Below are 19,646 nucleotides of genomic sequence, written 5' to 3' on the forward strand. Positions count from 1 at the left end.
ATCAGCTTTAATTGATTCTTCCCACTCTCTGTTAAGAAGATGCAGAGAAAGGATCAGCACCATTTACCAGTCAAACCCACAAAGCGTCTTCTTAACAGTCTTGGTTAGAAATTTAATGGCAGAAACACTCACAAGGGACAGTTTTTGTGTGTTGTTAAGTAACTTAAGCCTGAGTCTTTCAGTAGATTTAAAGAATGTTAGGTGATAGAAATAAACAATGTCAAGAAAACAAAAGGGTGAAAAGCCATCTTTGAATTTTAGCAAGTCACTTTAAACTCCTTTTAGTTTATCTGTGAGAGTAACATTTCATATAGTAAAATATATTTCCTGCCCTGAATCCTGGTTTGAGTGTAGGATATAAAAGTAATCAGTAAAACAATGTTAATTTATATATTATGTATACACATTTATGTCTGGTCATCTCTTCTTATGGGGGAACCCTATATTGTGTATGATTAATGTCAGAAAATATTATTAAAAACATTAATGATAGACATAGTAGTAATAACTATACTATTACTAATAATTGGCATACTGCATTCAAAAGACATTATGATTTGAAATGCAGGTCCAGGTATTGCATGTGTGAGTGTGTTGAACACTACACAATAGCAATCAAAGATAACAATCTAATGTATTGATATTTGCCTTTAATTTGACACACTATGCTTATTTCTTCAACTGCATGAAAATATAATGTGGGATGACACAGTGACTAATTTAAAGACAAATATACAAGAATGGTTATAGAGACTACAACAGTAGGCATGGTTTAAAAGCTACTGCCATCTGCTTAGCAAATTATATACAATTGAAACTTCCATTATGTTTTTTTTTTTTAATTTGATTTATATGCTGCCCTTCTCCGGAGACTCAGGGCGGCTTACAATGCGTTAAGCAATAGCCTTCATTCTTTTGTATATTTTATACAAAGTCAGCTTATTGCCCCCACAAACTGGGTCCTCATTTCACCTACTTTAGAAAGGATGGAAGGCTGAGTCAACCTTGAGCCTTGGAGAGATTCGAACCAGCAGAAATTGCAGGCAGCTGTGTTAATAACAGGGTGCACTAAACCCCTGTACTATCAAGGCTCTTCAATTTCTTTGATGTTGGCTGGTCCAAAGAACAGGAGGTAAATCCAAGGAATTGACTGATCTTAAAGAATAATTTATGATATCATAATTTTAATTATCAAATCTGTCAATTATTAAGTTCAGATTTGAGAAATAAATATGCTGAATTTAGCAGATCCTTATTAGCCTAGAAATTTCCATTTTTGGAATAGGAGAGACAATTAGAACAATATTCTGAATATTTTTTTTTCTAAAGCTTGTTACCTGTATTAGTTCTTTTTCTTCGGAGATATTGCTATTTATTATGCCCAGGGTAATTTTTTCCCCTCAGACATCATTTGCAAAACAGATGGACTGAGAGAAGATTGTTGATAGCTTTTCTTTTCTTTCTATTATAGGTTTTCTACAATCTGAGGACCCAGATTGTTAGGGGGCAATATGCTATTTAGTATACTGTCTTTGGTGTAAGTTGCCCAGAGTCCTCGGAGAGTCGGCGGCATAGAAATATGACTAATAAAATAAAATAAATAATAAATTTAGAGAAAAACCACTGTTGTTGTGGTGTTCAAATGATAATACAGAGTAAATCTCAGAAAGAAAGACTGGATACTCAAGTCTGCCATCAAAAGAAGTGTAGAGATGCCTCCATTATTTCGAATTCAGTTTTTCTACCCACTCAAATTGCTTGCTGAGCTATCACTGTGATTATCTTACCTACCTAGTTATCAAAACATTTCCACCTTGGTTATATTCCCTCATTTCTACTAAGTGAATATTTGATGTGTCTCAGTTCCTGCTTCCTTTGATGGAGTACAAAGATGAGAAATCATTCCAAGGAGAAGAGGAAAAGAGTCACCATGAAGACCTGAGATAGACTGTTACTGTATTTTGGGTTTAGAAACAGATTCGTTGGAGCAGTTCTAAAACTCCCTCCTCCCACCTCACAATTGAGCCCAAAATTTCTGTTGCTAACTGGGACAGTTGTTAAATAAATTTTGTCCCATTTTATGACCTTTCTTGCCATACTTGTTAAGTGAATGACTGCAGTTGTTAAGGTAGCAACAAGGTCGTTAAGTGAATTTGACTTTCCCCATCGACTTCGTTTGTCAAAAGGTTGCAAAAGGAGATCACATGACTTTGGGAGACAGCAATGGTCATAAGTATGAACCAGTTGCCAAACATTTGAATTTTGATTACGTGATCATGGGGATGCTACAAAAGTTGTAATTGTGAAAAATGGTCATAAGTTACTTTTTCGGTGACTTTGAACAGTCACTAAATGAACTGTTGTAAGTTGAGGACTACCTGTAATTGCAGGACTATTAAATATTGGAGAACTGGTTATGAGGCAGGTGCTAGTTCACACAGGTCACATGGCCCAATGCTCTGATTTGGTATAAGAAGTTTCTAAATATACAAAGTTCTAGAATGCTGAAGTAGCAAGCATTCATTAAGCCAAGACAATGAAAGCATCTCTTTTGTTTTCAGCGTATTGAATATATAACACAATGATACCCAGACTGACTCTGGCTATGCAAGAAGCAACTTGAGGACTTCTCTAGTTCCCCATCATCATAGTAGGACCAGCACAATCTTCCTAGTGCATTTGGATAAGTCTTTCCATCTTTGTGTATCACCTCAGCCAGGGAAAATAAATCGGAAGAATTTTATAAAACTTCCAGAAGCTACAATTCAGTCAAGACCGTGACTTCAGAATTCATGTCATCTCCAGGAGGAATTCTTGTTTCCAAGGTTGACATCTCCACTTCTAGTCATACCTGCTGGTTAGTCCTATCCATTGTATGGGCACTGGAGCCACGCTCACGGGTATGCTGACGGATGCGGGTGGAATTTTGCTGTTCAATGGTTGACGTTGTTGGGATACAGAATTCTCTGAAACACCTTTTGAAGTTTTCATCTAGGAAGGCGTAAAGGATGGGATTGAGACAACTATTTGTGTATCCTAATGCAATGCAGAAGTGCCAGGAGATGGTTTGGAAAGTAGTTTCTGGAATATGGATCAAGGCTTTGATGATGACATAAATATGGATCGGAGTCCAGCAGACAATGAAAACAGCCACAACCACAAGGACCATCCTGGTGATCCTTCGAAGATTTCTGTCCTTTTCCTTGGAGCCAGAGAGCATTCGGACACTCTTCAGGCGTAAAATCATCAATCCATAGCAGACCGTTATGATTAAGATGGGCATGATGAAGGCAAAGATGAAAACACAGATTTTCAGTAGGTTCTCCCAATACCAGGCTGGGTGTGAGAACTTAAGCGTGCAATCAACAGATCCTACGGAAATTAAAAGAAGACAAATGAATTCAAGCAAATCATGGCAATTTCTTTCACTGTTATTGTCCCTCCATCCCCTCACGAGCACAAGCGATAGGAAACAATTGCTTTTATATAACTTAAAATGAAACCTACTTGCAATCTTTGTTTTGTGAAAACCTATTCTTGTTGTGTTCAGACTTTTACTCTCACCATTGGGAGAAAAGATAACACGAACAGTTTATGTAATCTAAAAACACGTCTATTATTTATTTATTAATCACATTTTACATGGCCACTCATCTCACACAAAGTGACTCTGGGTGACATACAACATTTGAATAAAACAGCAGACAAATAAAAACAATAATCAATCAAGATAAAAAGTAATTGTTAAAATAAGAATATTAGTTAAAAAAAAATTAAATCTACAAACCAGGGAGAGAGCAAGTTTTGTCTCCAATTCCCAAAGACTTTAGAACATACCCAGATTTTGAGGGAATTCCCAAATAATAATAAGGAAGGAGCAAACCTAGCTTCAGGAGGGTGGAGAAGACCCACCTCTGGAACTGACAAATGCAAGTCCCTGGCCATAACACTTTTTCCCTGCTGGATCTAATGAGACAGGCTGATGCAATCAGGGAGATAAGGTAAAGGTAAAGTTCCCCTCGCACATATGTGCTAGTCATTCCCGACTCTAGGAGCAGTGCTCATCTCCATTTCAAAGCCGAAGAGCCAGCGCTGTCCAAAGTTGTCTCCGTGGTCATGTGGCCAGCACGACTAAACGCCAAAGGTGCATGGAATGCTGTTACCTTCCCACCAAAGGTGGTCCCTATTTTTCTACTTGCATTTTTTAGGTGCTTTCAAACTGCTAGGTTGGCAGAAGCTGGGACAAGTAACGGTAGCTCACCCCGCTACACAGCACTAGGGATTCGAACCGCTGAACTGCCGACCTTTCGATCGACAAGCTCAGTGCCTTAGCCACTGAGCCACCGCATCCCTAATCAGGGAGATAGGGAGATGTAATTAGGTAATTTGAGGGAGAACTGTAGACTTAGAAGCATTTTTTAAAATTGTTGTTTTTATTAAACATATTTCATCATTTTATATCACATTTATAATTTTTGCAGCATTCCAGCATTGATAATACTCATACATACATAACATATAACATTCCTTGTTTTTCCTTTAACTATATACATTATCTTTAAATTTTAGTATTTCTCTTAAATTACCTTCATATTAATCTTTACTTCTGTTCTCTAGCCATTTGTACCACATGTCCCAGACTAAATAATATTCCGTTTGCCTCTTTCTTTTAATTCCAATGTTAGCCTGTCCATCTTGGCACAATCTAACATCTTTTTGATCACCATTCTCTCGGAGGGCATGCTGTCCTGTTTCGAATTTTGCACATAGGCAATTCTGGCCACTGTTGTTACAGGCAGTATAATATATTGAATTTTCTTACTGTAGTTTGCTCTTATTATCCCTAGTAGAAATAATTCTGGTTTTAATTCAATCCTTTGACTTGTAATTTCTTCTAACCACTTTCTTATTCTGATTCAATACTTCCTGGCTTCTGGATAGAAGCATTTTTAAGGATGCTTAAAAAATCTGATTTTTGCAAAGTTGGTTTGAACTGATATTGTTAAAAGAAAAACAGTTAAAATAGAATCTCCTCTTTAATTTTGACTCTTGGAGACTTCCTGGATATCAATATAGAAATGCTTTCTCTTCTTGTACAAAACATTCTTTTACAATGTTTTGTGTGATTTTATTTCCCAGCATAATGTATAATTGTGTTATTTTCTAACAGTCTCCCATTCAAATACTACAAGGCCAAATGATGGTTAGCTTTTTTTAAAAAACACTCAATGTTGCCACATAACTGGAGTGAAATGTGGTTGCTTTTTCCAAAATTTGCATTGTAGTTCTTGCTCTAAAATGGCCTAATGGGCTTAAAAATTTCCATATGTGAACAGTTATTCACATATGGCTACATTTATATAAACACATAAATAAATGCATATCTATCTACAAGGATACCCCCCCCCCCCACGCTTAAAACACTTGTTATATTAATTTTAAAACTGCGCACCTTAATGCAAGATAGCATGGTTTTATTAATGAATGGATAATTGAGAGAAGCACAAATAGCTTGGTTTATCTATTAGTATTTCTTAAATATCTGACATTTAGACGGTAATCTTATATACACTTAGTCCAAAGTAAAGCCTCATTAAACACAATGGAATTTACATCCAATGCTTGAGTAGTCCTTTCCACCGTTACATTTTGATACGTAGTTAAGCACTAGGGAGTATTTCCATTAATCTCAATTGTCTTATTGAGGAGACAGAGATAGATATGCATTTCTTTAAGCGAAAATGCCAAATCTGAGACTTTTTCTAGTAATCAATGCCTATTTTAGGTAATGTTAGAATTTTTGCATATTCTTGAAACTCTTGATTCGCTTCCCTTCCTTCTTTCTGCTGAGTATCTGGGTCTTTCAAACTATACTTCTTGGTCAGATTGAAGGGTTATTCTGAAATAAATTTTGAGCCTGCGTTGACAGAGAGTTTGAAGGAATGCCTAGGCATGCCTTTCTGAGAAGATGGGGGAGAAAACACAAAAATTAAAAAAGAGACCCATCATTCCAGGAAAGGTGGGAAGCACAAGAAAACAACTTAAAGTAACTCTGCCTTAATTAGGTGTAAGTTGATCTGGCTTTCAAGATTAATGTCAAGCCTTGTAAAGCAGGTGATTTTGGAACTAAGAACCACTTGGATTTCTGGAAGTATCTTTACTGCTAGTAGGGCAAGGTATACAATCAGAGAGAGAGAGAGAGAGAGAGAGAGAGAGAGAGAGAGAGAGAGAGGGAGGGAGGGAGGGACAGACAGACACAGAAAGAGACAGAGACACAGAAAGAGAGAGACAGAGAGAGACAGACAGACAGACACAGAAAGAGACAGAGAGACAGACAGAGAGAGACAGGGAGGGAGGGAGGGAGAGAGAGAGAGAGGGAGAGGGGGAGAGAGAGAGAGGGAGAGGGAGAGGGAGAGAGAGGGGGAGAGAGAGAGAGAGACAGAGACAGAGACAGAGACAGAGAGAGACAGAGAGAATGAGAGAGAGACAGAGAGAGAGACAGAGAGAGAGACAGAGAGAGAGAGGTTTACAAAAATCAGCAAATTGCCCCCAACAATCTGGGTCCTCATTTTATCAACCTCGGAAGGATGGAAGGATGAGTCAACTCCGAGCCAGAGAGGATCGAATCCCAGGCAGTCAGCAGAATTATCCTGCAATCCTGCATTCTAACCACTGAACCACCATGGCTCTTCCAATTTGTTTTGGAACTACCTCAGAAATTTGTTTCTTTGTAAACCTGCCCCAGGTCCAGCTATGGACATTCAGATAAAGAAACATTCAGTGTCCATTTGAAATTTATCTAAATTCTAACTCACCGTTGCTCTCTTTGGTGGTTGCCATCACCATCACTGGAATGCCAATTGCTGAAGAAATAATCCAGTTACAGACATTGACAATCTTGGCATTTCGAGGGGTGCGGAAATCCAAAGCCTTGACCGGGTGGCAAACTGCTATGTAGCGATCCACACTCATGGTGCAGAGGGTGAAAATACTTGTGAACATGTTATAGTAATCTATGGATATTACAATCTTACAAATAGTGGTACCGAACGGCCATGTTCCCAGAAGATAATTCACGCTTTGAAAGGGCAGCGTACTTGTTGCTAAGGCATCAGCCAAGGCAAGGTTGAAAATATAAATGTTGGTGGCAGTCTTCATTTTGGTGTATCTAAAAAAAAGTCAACAAAGTTGAGGCATGAAACTGTGAACAGAGATCATATGAATTTGCTACAATTGGCTAGCAATTAACTCAGCTGCAAAAGGCAGAGCTTCCCTTGAATTAAGCGTCTCACTGTATTTTTGTATAAAGAATCAACAACATGGCTTTTAATTAACATAGAAAGTCGACAAGAAGGATCTTTCCACCATGTAAATATGCCAGCTCTTTCTCTATCTCAGGGAAAAAAACAAAAAAACAAAAATGCTTTAATTTTTTCCCTTTGCCTAACAAGATATCTTAAATGCACAGTACTTTAACATTAAATCATCTCTTAAGACAAAACATTTTTTGTGTCTTCATAATAAAACCCAGATCTTCAATAGGATGTGTAGCACACAAAACTAGTATCAAAAGCTCAGCACAGCATTTGCAGAAAGAATTAAGCACATTTATATACAAAAAAACCCCTGTAAAATAATTTGTTTAACAATTACTGCAAAGAATAAGAAACTGAATTGCCTATTTCTTACAGTTGAAGTGGCTTCATAGCAACACAAGTCTAAGCATTAAGCACCTTAATATAGAAGCACCTTAATATAGGCATATAGAAGCAGGGCTTTACCACACTAGACAGGATAATATTATTACTATATTAAAGTGCTTATAATATTAAGCACCTTAATATAGTATATAGAAGCAGGGCTTTACCACACCAGACAGGATCTGGTGCAGACTGTGCAGAAAGAGACAGTCCAAAAAATAGTGCCAGGGTGTAAGATGCAAGCAGGAAGACCATAAGCTGATCGGTACAACCAAATAGCTGGCATTGTGTACAGGAACATCTGCACAGTGACTAGTCCCTCCCAAATCCAGATGGAAGATTCTGCAGAAATTCATGGAGAATAATAAGGCTATGTGGGGCTTCCAGATACAGACAGGTACATTGTGGTAGAAGCAGGGTGTTACCACACAAGACAGACATTGAGGTAGTAGATAAGGACAGAAGACAATGGTGGTGATAGCTGTCAAGTGGCTTCTTCTCAGGAAGAAGAAGTGTGAGAAGCTGGAGAAGTACAAGACCTGAAAGAAGAACTAGAAAGGTTGTGGAAAGTAAAGGCCAAAGGGATCCCAGTGTACTCAAGGTTGTGACTCTTAAGTTGGGAAAGTGGCTCCAATAGATCTAAGGACCAACATCAAAGCTCTCTGTCCAAAAGATTGCAGTGCTAGGAACAGCTAAGATACTACAGAGAACCCTCAAACTCCCAGGTCTCTGGCAGAGGACATGAGATTGATGAAGGCATCAACAGCAATAGCACTTAGACTTATATACCGCTTCATAGTGCTTTTATAGCCTTCTCTAAGTGGTTTACAGAGTCAGCCTATTGCCCCCAACAACCTGGGTCCTCATTTTACCCACCTCGGAAGGATGGAAGGCTGAGTCAACCTTGAGCCAGTGAGATTTGAACTGCTGAACTGCAGTTAGCAGTCAGCTAAAGTAGCCTGCAGTGCTGCACTCTAACCACTGTGCCACTTCGGCTCTTACCACCCATAGGGATGAGAAGGGTTTGTTTTTATGATTGACAGATATTTTTAAATAGACAAATGGAGATAACACCATATTCTACTAGCAAGAAACTTTTAAAATCAATGCATATATTCCCGAGTTAGATTTACATAGGTAAGATCTTATTCCAAAATCTGAATATTTATGAAGCCTTCTTTAACAGCATTTTTGTCAGTTTCCTGAGGTTTTCCAATCTAAGAATAAATTTATGGTTGGAACATTTCATCCTTCCTAGCTCTAAGATCCACAGATATGTTTTCACTGCATTATAATATAGGAATTAGGGTCAGCAATACAGAATGTATCTTAACAACTTAGCTGTTGGTCATCTTCCCTGACTCCTTCTTGTTTCATTGCCCTATGCTTTGTCTTGAATCATTAATAGTCTTATTCAAATTAAATTGTGCAGGTGTTGTCTCATCTTGACCCAATGCAAATTAATTTGACTGCATCTTCAGTTCTTCAGTCTTTAAGGAAAAAAAACAATTTAACTTTGGAGCAATAAGAAATTAACTGCTTTAAAGTCTAAGGTTATTTTTTTTACTAGCATAGGAAAAGTACACCTTGTTTTAATTTATTTTGTTTGCTTTTCAACAGATTGAGAACATTCAGCTGTAGATCACCCCACTTTAGAGAAAAAAGTAGGTTGGCTCGCACAGGAGACTTTTATCATCATCATCACCTTATCACCATCATCTCCATCTCTATCCCCTCCTCCTCTTCCTCCTTTCTTGTTTTATGATACATAGATTTAGAAAATACTTGCAGGCAAATTTCCCCCTACTGTAGAAATGTTTTTTTAAAACATCAGATAGTTAAGCCGAAGCATTTTTATGCACAGAAAAAAAGTGGCAGAGGGATTTACAAATTCTCTACTGGACAGTGTTAGCATCATAGAATGGAAGGTTGGAAGGAACCTTGGAGATTTCAATTTAAACACCTCTAGCGAAGGGAATCCTTCATCTCCAGACACAGTCATAACCACTATTGAATAGCTTTTACCATTAGAAAAATATTCCTGTTCTCCAACCAAAATCTATTTCCTCGTAATTTAAACTTTTTGTTTTTCATCCTGTAGATAAATTACTAAGGTAGGTAGACTGGATTGGAGGAGGCTTTCTACTTTCCTTGGAATCCTGCCTGAAATTAGTGGGTTGAAGGGCAATACATTATGTCTGCAAATAAGGAAATCCTTATTTAACAAGTTTGCCATTATTCCATTACTTGCCATATCCATTTCCTGGTTACTTGCAACTCTGCAAAGTTATGGTGCATCAGTTGACCCAAGATTATACATTTCCCCTTAGCCCTTTCTCAAGTCATGAAACTGAATTCATTACATGCCAAGACAAAGAAGCAAGCAATTCTATTTTGCAAAATTAATTCCATTTAATATGAAAGGAAAAGCATCTATCACAACTCACAGAGCCAAAATAGCCAATTATGTCTATGCTGAGGGTTAAGAATATATAATGTATCTGACTTATCTCTATTTATTTTAATAATACTTTTGACTTTTGGGTTAGTGTGTTGCATTAGAAAGAAATCCATCCTAACCTATAAAAGTTGTCTTGGTGACTTGGTGCCAATCAACTTTTTCAGCTCAACCTACTATTAGGTGGATTTTTATTTTGGATTATTTATTTTGGGGGAATGCAGGATGAAGCTGCTGGAGGAAAAAGTAGAACATAAATCTAACAAATATATGGATAAATACCATTTTAATGCTCTTCCCCATTTTTCATTTTATATAATTGGTTTGGACGTATTCCATTTGTCCTGTTTTATACTAGTACACTGTCCTTTTTTTTTTCTCCTAGAAAGAATTGTGACAGTCTGTTAAAGTAGATATGACTTTCTCTTTGTAAAGCAATGCATATATTATTTTATTGGTGCCAGGTTGGAATAGGAAAAGATAAGGAAGCCAAGAGTTGTATTTGAAAATGGATTTTCTATGAGCAAGGTTTTTATATAAAGAAATACATTTCTTTCTTCATTACTTTCTCACAATTTTGTTTCATGGGTCTTGTTATGTATTTATGACAGGAGCTAAATGACAGGCAATATTTCTTCAATGTATTTCTTCATTGCAATTCTACCAGTGCAGTCATGCACTGAGGGAAATCTGGCGAGATCCTGGAAAAGATCAAGTAATAGATCTGCAAACACCTACATAGAATAGAATAACAGAGTTGGAAGGGACCTTGGAGGTCTTCTAGTCCAACCCCCTGCCTAAGCAGGAAACCCTACACCACTTCAGACAAATGGTTATCCAACATCTTCTTAAAAACTTCCAGTGTTGGAGCATTCGCAACTTCTGGAAGCAAGTTGTTCCACTAATTAATTGTTCTAACTGTCAGGAAATTTCCCTTTAGTTCTAAGTTGCTTCTCTCCTTGATTAGTTTCCACCCATTGCTTCTTGTCCTACACTCAGGTGATTTGGAGAATAGCTTGATTCCCTCTTCTTTGTGGCAGCCCCTGAGATATTGGAACACTGCTATCATGTCTCCCCTAGTCCTTCTTTTCATTAAACTAGAAACCATGAATTCATCAAAAACGTATCATGTCAGACCAAACTTATTGGAGTCTTTGACAAAATGATTGAATTAGTGGACCCTAGCCTACTTTGTGATAAGATTAAAAAAAATTGTGCTAGTTAGTATCATTACCAGATAGATTCATAACTGACTGACCAACGAAACTTAACCTGTATTCCTCATTTGAACTACATCTACATGGAGGGAGGCCAATGCCAGTTTTGGTGACCATGATACAAAAAAAGGTGTTGAGACTCTAGAATGAGTGTAGAGAATAACAATAACAATGACTGGAGGATAAAACACACAATGAAAGGTTGCAGGAACTTTGTATATCTAGTCTAACAAAGAAAAGGACTAGGAATGACTTGATAGCAGTCTTCCAATATTTGAGGGGCTGCCAGAGGAGAAGGGTTGTTCTATTCTCTGAAGCACCTGGGAGAAGGACAAGAGTATCAGTTGGGAACTTCTCAAAGAGAGATCCAACCTAGAACTAAGGAGAAATTTCCTGACAGTGAGAACAATTAATTAATTAATAATTAATCAGTGGAACAACTTGCCTCCAGAAGCTTTTGTGTTGGGTAAGGCATAAGAACTTTGTTATGCTTATCCAATAATGAACTTTATATGTGACTTCCACTGAAGATGACTAAAAAAACAACAACCCTGAGGCAAAAGGCTTTGATGCTGGTCTTCTAGTCCCAGGAAATGACAAGATACCAAACCATATTTGAAATAAGTGCTTGGAAATACTTATTTTTATAGTGCTTCATGTTTTAGGAATGACCTGTTTTAGGGAATCTTCCTGTACAATTTTAAACAGTGTATCACACAATATAAGGGCCCGTTCAGTTTCATTAGTCAGTATTTCAGATCCTCTTTTTCAAAATCTCATAATGTAAACCTTTGCATAAAACTTGCCATAAATAGTCTTTCAAACGTGTATTTATTTTTGAAGACTTTGTGTGCTGAGGCAATTAGTAGGTTGTTCTTAATTTAACTGGATTGAGCTTTTCTTCCCCAAATGGACAGTAGATTCATCAGGAGAGAGAGAGAGAGACAGACAGACAGACAGGGAGACAGACAAAGAGAGGGTGGGGGAAGAGAGGGAGGCAGACAGAGAGAGACAGAAACATGTAGGTAATAATTTTAGTTTCAAGATTGTGCTAAACCAGATTTTGTTTAACTCTGTTTTCTGAAATAAATTGCAATGTTGTGGAATCCTACAACACTTTAAATCGTAAATCATCATTTAGAAACTACATTTGCTCTGCCAAAATCATAACAATTTAGCATGATACATGAATTCAGCCATCAAAATTGTTACTACAATATATGGTTATAGCTGCTGCCTTAGAAGGGTTTAAAAAGGTATGATATAAATTGATGGAAGATGAGTCCATGACTTGCTATTACTATCTGGAAACGTTATACTCAGAATTACCCTCTTATCATTTGGGAATAAAATCAGCCGTGTGAGTCATAAACATCATGCTTCACGTGAGATTTCAAGAGACATTTGAATACATGTCCTTGCAAACATAATATTGGATGAAATGGCCTATATAACTCATCAATATATCTTCCTGTCTTGTAAAATGTTACACTGTAATGGAATGCCAAGAACTAAACTTCACTTAGATTCAGATTATCTTTTCATGACTCACAGAACCTCTATGAATAAAGAACTGAGTTGCAATGGAGGCTTTAACAAAGAAAGATGACTTCCCCAATCCTTCCATTCTCTATAGTTCTGCACCCAGTATTGTTCCAAAAGCTTCTTCATTCAACAAGAACAATTTGTGAGGGAGCACAAATCTGTGAAATTCCCTTCCTCTCTGTTTGATTGGGTGTGTCCCATGAGTAGAATTTCATTCATTGGAACTCTGGGTGCAATCCATATAATTTGCACTCTCTGTCCTTAGCTGAACTCTTTTCCCAAGTTAGTATGCTTCAGTTTTGAGCCAAGGCATGTACATGCAAAACAAGAAGAGGGGGGAAAAATGACATTTTAGCCATGGTGTTCATGTGTATTTGAAACCTATATTCTCTGCAATTTATAATGGGAAATCAAGTTCAGAATTCTCAGTAGGCTGCAACACTGTCTTTAAAACGTAACATTCAAACATCATTGGAATTATTTGAAATCTGAGTTCTGCTAAAAACTGCCTTTAAAAATAGCCATGAATTACATTAAAAAAATAGCCTATATGATATAATGCCAATCTAAATTGTGAGTTACTGCTTTCACAGAAATAATATCCAACACCTGCCCTTTTTAATCTATGTATTACTAAAGAAATATATTTTTAAGATATAGTAGGCAGAGTTGGAGTCTAACTCTCAAAGTATATGGGTCTGTTCTCAACCAAAATGATGAGGCTACAATAACAAAAAGTGTACATCATGATACAAGGTCCATCCTTTCATATTTGCACTACAACAACACCCACCAATATGCCATGGACAGAGTCTTCATTGTGACATTGCAACAACACACATTTCACCACTTCCCCTCTTCCTGCCTGTCTCAAAAGCCCCCACCCCCCATGACAAGACCTCCCAAGGATTCATTTGTATGTTCTAGAGATACCTTCACATGGAGCCTTTGAGACACCACAGGAAGAAGGCAAGTGTTGAAATATGTGTTGCAATGTCATTACGACAACTGCCATAAGACTGCATTCCTGACTGAGGAAATGATGTGGGCTTTTATGTCTTACATGTTTCTTATGTCCTTGAGCCAGATGGTAACTTTGAGCTCTAGAAAAAATAACATTAGCCACAGCCATAGATGTGTCTCTTGAGGAAATAGAAGTAAAATGAGGGATTGAGGCCATGTAAAATGGTGTTTCTGTGTTAGGTAACAGTGTGGTATACAGAGTGGGTTTTCAACTATATAGTGGCACAAAAGAAATAAATGCACAACATCCTCCCTGTGGGTAGGATTTAAAAGGCACCAGAGAATCTGATCATGCTTCTAGCAGAGATACTTTTATCTAAATCAGACATAAGCAATATGTAGCCCATGGGTTGAGTACTTTTAAAAATACCACTATTAACTCACTGTGGTAAAAATAAATGATGGATCAGGGGAAAAAATCATGTAAACCTTTGCCCAAGTTTAACAGATGTTTTCTGATAAATCTAGAGATCTCATTATTCCATTCAAAGATGAAATGAAGGAAGTCCTACCCCTTTTCACTTCAGTGACTTAGCCTGCCATTCTCATTTAGGATACTTCAGATCTTGGTTTTTGAACTTTTTTGATCTAAATTACCAAGATATAAGAAGTGGAAAGGAGTAGGAATCCGTTTATTTCACTTTGAAGGGAATAAGGAGATGTCTAGATTTGTCACAAGACATCTGTTAAATTTAGGCAAAGGTTTACATAAATTTTTTCCCCTTTCCATCATTTATTTCTCCTAGATTAGATCAAAGGTGCATGGAGTCTAGTCTGGCATCCTGTTTTTGTCAATGCAATCTAGTTCCCTTTGGGAAGTTCTTAAATAGGGCATCGATACAACTGATCCTTACCTTCTTATTCTCAAATATTGATGTCCCAAGGCATAATATTTGATTTCTAGGGGCAACATTGTGACTAATGGTTATGCTTATCCCCAAAGAATTAGTCCAGAATTAATACCGTGAATTAATTAATGATCGATACAGAATGTATTAGCATATTCCATGGTTTAATTATAGTTGACATGATGAAATACTATTATTCAAAAGTGTTCACCTATCCTGAGTTACAAACTTTCTATGCACCCTTGCACAAGAGTCATTTTTACTAGCATTGCACCAAAACAGCCTAAACATTAATCCAAATGAATTTTGGTGACTTCAGCACATATTTCCTCAAAATCAATATGCACACTATACAGTTGCTAGGCTGTTAGGATAATCCTTGCTGAATTTGCAGCAAGTATTTGAAACACCAAGTAAATAATTCCTTTCATTAGTGTCCAGAATATAATTTTTAGCTGTGTGAAAATATCACCATTAAATTATTTGACATAGCATTCCATATTTCTCAGAAATAAATCTGTAAATATGGTTCTATCATAGAATCGTGGGCATTGACCTTACTGAACCGAGTGCTATGGCTATGAGAAAATGATTTAGCAGGTTTTTTTATTAAAATCAACAGGACATTATCAAACATTTATACATAATTTTAGATGCATGCATATGTATGCACCCATGTTCAGGTACGCACAATGTTATTGACACTCATAAAACAGTAATTGCCACCATTTATTACATCTTATATCTATATTGCTAATGTAAAAGTAAGCCACACTCAAGCATCATGCAAACCTTAAAGCTGAGGTATCATAGGTGAAGCATTATGTCTTAGAATATATCTGTGGGGAAGATAAAGCTTACTGTAAATGCAACCGCTCTATAGAATTGATTGGTAACATTATGAAAAAGAGCACGGATAGCTTGATGAACAGGACGGAAGGGAGATTAAAGCAGAAGGAAGGAGAAAGGATTATTTGATCCTTTCCCCTTAGGCTGCTTTTCCACTCCAAAATTGCTTTCTCCTCTAGAAGAAAGAGATGCAAGTCCCAAATATTTGTTTCCACTGATGGAAAATGAACTTGGCCAGGCAAATGGTAGCAATGGCAAAGAAAGGGAAACATTAAAGAGTCCTTTCCCATGTCTCTGTGCAATGGTGGTTTCTCATTGATTTTTTTTTAATGGAAGAAAGCTATCTCCTTTTCAGTGTCACATGTCATTTAAATATCAAAACTTATTTAAAAAGTACAACTGAGCACTCCACATCAATATTCAACTTTCATTTCTGAAATATTTTTTCTAGGTGATTTTTGTACCCATTCCATTCCAGGCCTACCTGCTTTATAATTACTATTTGTGCGCAGTATTACTCTTTTCCAAATATTTCTAAAATTGCCTATTCCTTTTACACATCAACCTACATTTGAAATCACTTCTGACTGATAGTTTAAAGGTCTGTAAAGCACACATTCAAAACAGTCAATGAACATTATAGGCTGTAATTGCATCCCCAGGGAGAGCTAGCAAATATCTAGCTGACATTCTAATTGCTCCCTGTTGTGATTTCCTGATTTAATCAGAAATAAAAATGGTCTCCTATAAAGTGTATATAGATTATGAAACTGGAAATGTTAACTACTGGAAGTTAACTACTTATTTATTTTAGAGAATTGGTGTCCCCTTCTTGCAAACCATGCAACATGCCATGCTCATGATAGTCTCACAGACGCATTTCACATCAGTGTCAGAAAAGGGAATGGACGTAAGATTAAATCTGATCTCTCAGTTTCTTGCCTTTATCTCTGAAAAAAGATCCTATGTAAGGAAGCTCACAATTATTTATTTTATCTTTTTATTCACTTTTCTCCGCCTCCAAAGAACTCTATTCTATCCTCAAAAATCCTCTATCAATGGGAAAGAGTGAAAGGAAACAAAGTCTAGATAGGAACTCCATTTTTTTTTAGTGGAGAACTGAACCTGGATATTTCAGGTACCCTGACAACAATTTCTTTTTAAAAAAGGCATTTATCTTATGCAAGGAGGGGAAAAAACAGGCCTGCAATAATTCTATCAATCACTTCTTTTACTGCAATATCAACTACGAGCTTAATTACTGTAAGACATCATTGAGAATCCTGTAATAATCATCTGAAGGCTCATTAGAAGGGTAGTAATCTTCTGCAAAAGAAAAGTGTGTCAATAGTTCTGTAGCCATTATGGACCTATTGAGGAAATCCCAAATTATCTGAGGCAAGGAAGAGCAACGTGGGCTCATTCAGTTATTGAACCTGAACTCCCACCAGCCTGCTTAATGGTGAGGCATGATAGGAATTGCAATCGGAAAATGTCTCCAATTGTTTCCTGTTCCTGTTCCAAGGAGAGCAAAACCAGGGGGAGAGATTTAGTCAAAGGGCAACAAAGCCTGCTCAGTAGCTTCAAAAGGTTCAGCGTCAAGTGAAAAAAATAATAATAGAAAATTGATGACATAGAAAAGAATGGCCTAGACATGCTACTTATGCCTGGTGGCATCTTCACTTCAGGTGATGCTATCTACATGCATTAAGCATAGCTTTTTGCCAGCCAACACGGCCCTGCTGGCAGCGAAGATAAGGAATTAAACAGCTGGCACCAGATTGGGAAGTGCCAGCTTCTAGTATTCTAAAGGATGGCAAGAACTCTCATCCTCCAATATTTAATTTGTTGTTATGTATTCATATTCATTTAAATATGAATGAATGCCCACCTTACTTTAAAACAGATGAGAAAGATAGTAAGTTTTTTTTTTCTTGGAAAAAAAGAAGTGGAGATAAATGTTGGACAGTAAACATCCCTTTCTCCCCTCCCTTTCTTTTCTTAAGGCAAAGAACTCTCCCCCCTCCCCAACTTGGATCCCAGAAGCAACAGTTTCCACCTGTTGTTATCCATCATTTCAATAGATGGTGCTATGTTCCCATAGATATTGACTGTAACTCATTCCTCTGAAACATTTGTGGAATGCTAGAAGTAAAATTTTCTCTATTTGGCCTTCATTAAACAAATCCAATTTAACACCAAACACCTATTAAAAACATAGAAAAGGACATGGTTCCTTTCTTTAAGAACAGACAGCCAATATACTTAAATATGAGTACAGAAACTTCCAATGGATATAACTATCTTTGTGGCAGAAGACCAGTTTGCCATTTCTTTGGCTGAGGAAGACTTGCTGGGAAAATGAATTTAGGCTCTTTTAGTAGAATTTCCTAAATGATACAAAGAAAGGGATTTTGGGCACAAAGTTCAGTTGAGGAAAGAAACAGGAAACTAAACATCTGATTAGATTGTTGGAACTGCACTGCAATTCGTATCTGTGGATTCCAATGCCTCTTTAACGTATTTCACTTCCTTGTATATCTCCTCTACTCTATTTTATTATATCCGATTTGGATTTTGGTTGCAGAAATAGTCTGAGCTACTCATTTTAACTTTTTTTTTACATTATTCTCAGGCACATAAACAACTTTATTAACATGAAATAACTTTTGTGTGCCTTGAATGCTTATGCTGCACAAATGATCATTTGAAACAGCATGCTTTTTTCACCCCAAAGCACACATTTTTTTTGTAGCTACTTACAAAATTAAGCAAATCATAGTTATATTAAGCAGAGATTTTCAGTCTCTTACTTCCTAATTAACGCCCATATCCTTTCTACAACATAATTAGAAATTATTCTTCAGAATCATCCTAGAAGAACTGCTACTGCTTTCAGAATGTCTTTGGATCTTAAGAAGCCACTTAGTTGACAATCAAATTTGTATTTTTGTATTTGCCAGGATGGAGATGCTATATCAATCCTCTGGGACTGAAATCAGGAGTAATCATTTACCTAAAACATGTAACAATATCATGGAGACTCATAGATATGCTCTCTAGTAGGATTTGATCCCAAATGTGTCTAGCTTGCTTTTATGGGGAGAATTGTGGGAAGAACGACTGGATAATTTCTTTCTGGAGAGAGAAAGAGCACCCCCCCCAACCAAAAAACCAAATACATTTGGAGTTTTAGCAACAGAAGAACCACACGTCTTTTTCTCTGCCACTTAGCTTGTCCAGATCCAAAAGAGCCAACTACAGAACCGTTTCCTTGACTTTGGTGGTTCATCATTATCATCATCATCATCAAATTCCCAAGCCTCCCTCCGTGCGTACTTTGCTTCAGCCGCCCTTTTGCTGTCCCCCCCACTCGGGCAGCTCCTCCCCCCGGCCGCTCTTCTTACCTGATGATGACATACATGACCAAGAAGTTCCCGAAGAGCCCCACAACACATACGACGGAATAGAGGGCCATGATCACTATGGCTGTGATCATGGAAGGGCTGACCCCAGAACATAAACTGCCTCCTCGTCCCCCAAGAGTCCCATTGGGTCCCCCGCAAAAAAGCTGGGTGCTGTTGGGCTCGCTCTGGTTCCAGTTGTCTGCTTCCATAATCGTGGCCGACCTTCACTCCCCTTAATCGCCTGCGTCTGGCTAGCAAGCGCCAGGAGTCAGAACGCAGGATGGAGGCGCGGGAAGAATGGGCGCCGGGAGCTGTCCCTGGTGCTGACCACCTAGTTAGGTGCGAAGCCGCGTTCCTGGGCGAGGAAGCCACCCAAGGCAGGAGTCCCATCCAACGCTCTCTTTAGTCAGTTTCCGAAGGAGGACGGGATCCCTGCAGTTGCCTGGCGCGGCTGAGAGAGAAGCGAAGGACCCGTCGCACCTTGAAGCTGAAGCCTTGGGGAAACGTTGCCTCCTTCTGCGGTTTCCACCGCATTCCCCGCATCGAGCGCCGAGGGAGAAGGAGGTCGAGGGAGGGGAGAACGGAGAGAGAGAGAAAGA

At 37.8% G+C, this 19,646-nt stretch overlaps 1 protein-coding gene across 2 annotated transcripts; it reads right to left on the reverse strand.

Moving 5' to 3' along the window:
• Positions 1-2,845: 2,845 nt before the first annotated feature.
• On the reverse strand, positions 2,846-19,193 carry OPRM1 (opioid receptor mu 1). Of its 2 annotated transcripts, none has more exons than XM_070951714.1 (3): positions 19,048-19,193; positions 6,816-7,168; positions 2,846-3,372 (listed from the first exon to the last, which is right to left on the reverse strand). In XM_070951714.1, the coding sequence occupies exons 1-3, from the start codon at positions 19,137-19,139 to the stop codon at positions 2,846-2,848; spliced, it is 972 nt and encodes a 323-aa protein (XP_070807815.1). In that variant the 5' UTR covers positions 19,140-19,193. The 2 variants fall into 2 exon arrangements, with proteins under 2 accessions (XP_070807815.1, XP_070807822.1); XM_070951721.1 differs by lacking the exon at positions 19,048-19,193 and adding an exon at positions 7,837-7,856.
• Between the last annotated feature and the right edge of the window lie 453 nt (positions 19,194-19,646).

The sequence above is a fragment of the Pituophis catenifer genome, unplaced genomic scaffold, assembly GCF_029215685.1.
Source record: "Pituophis catenifer annectens isolate HBS135680 unplaced genomic scaffold, rPitCat1.0.hap2 SCAF_1, whole genome shotgun sequence".
Lineage (NCBI taxonomy): Eukaryota > Metazoa > Chordata > Lepidosauria > Squamata > Colubridae > Pituophis > Pituophis catenifer.

Coding starts and splice junctions, on each gene's coding strand:
- OPRM1 (XM_070951714.1), bottom strand. CDS start 19,139: ATGATCACAGCCATAGTGATCATGGCCCTCTATTCCGTCGTATGTGTT. Junction 7,169..19,047: donor GTCATGTATGTCATCATCAG/GTAAGAAGAGCG, acceptor ACTTTTTTTTAG/ATACACCAAAATGAAGACTG. Junction 3,373..6,815: donor AACCACCAAAGAGAGCAACG/GTGAGTTAGAAT, acceptor TAATTTCCGTAG/GATCTGTTGATTGCACGCTT.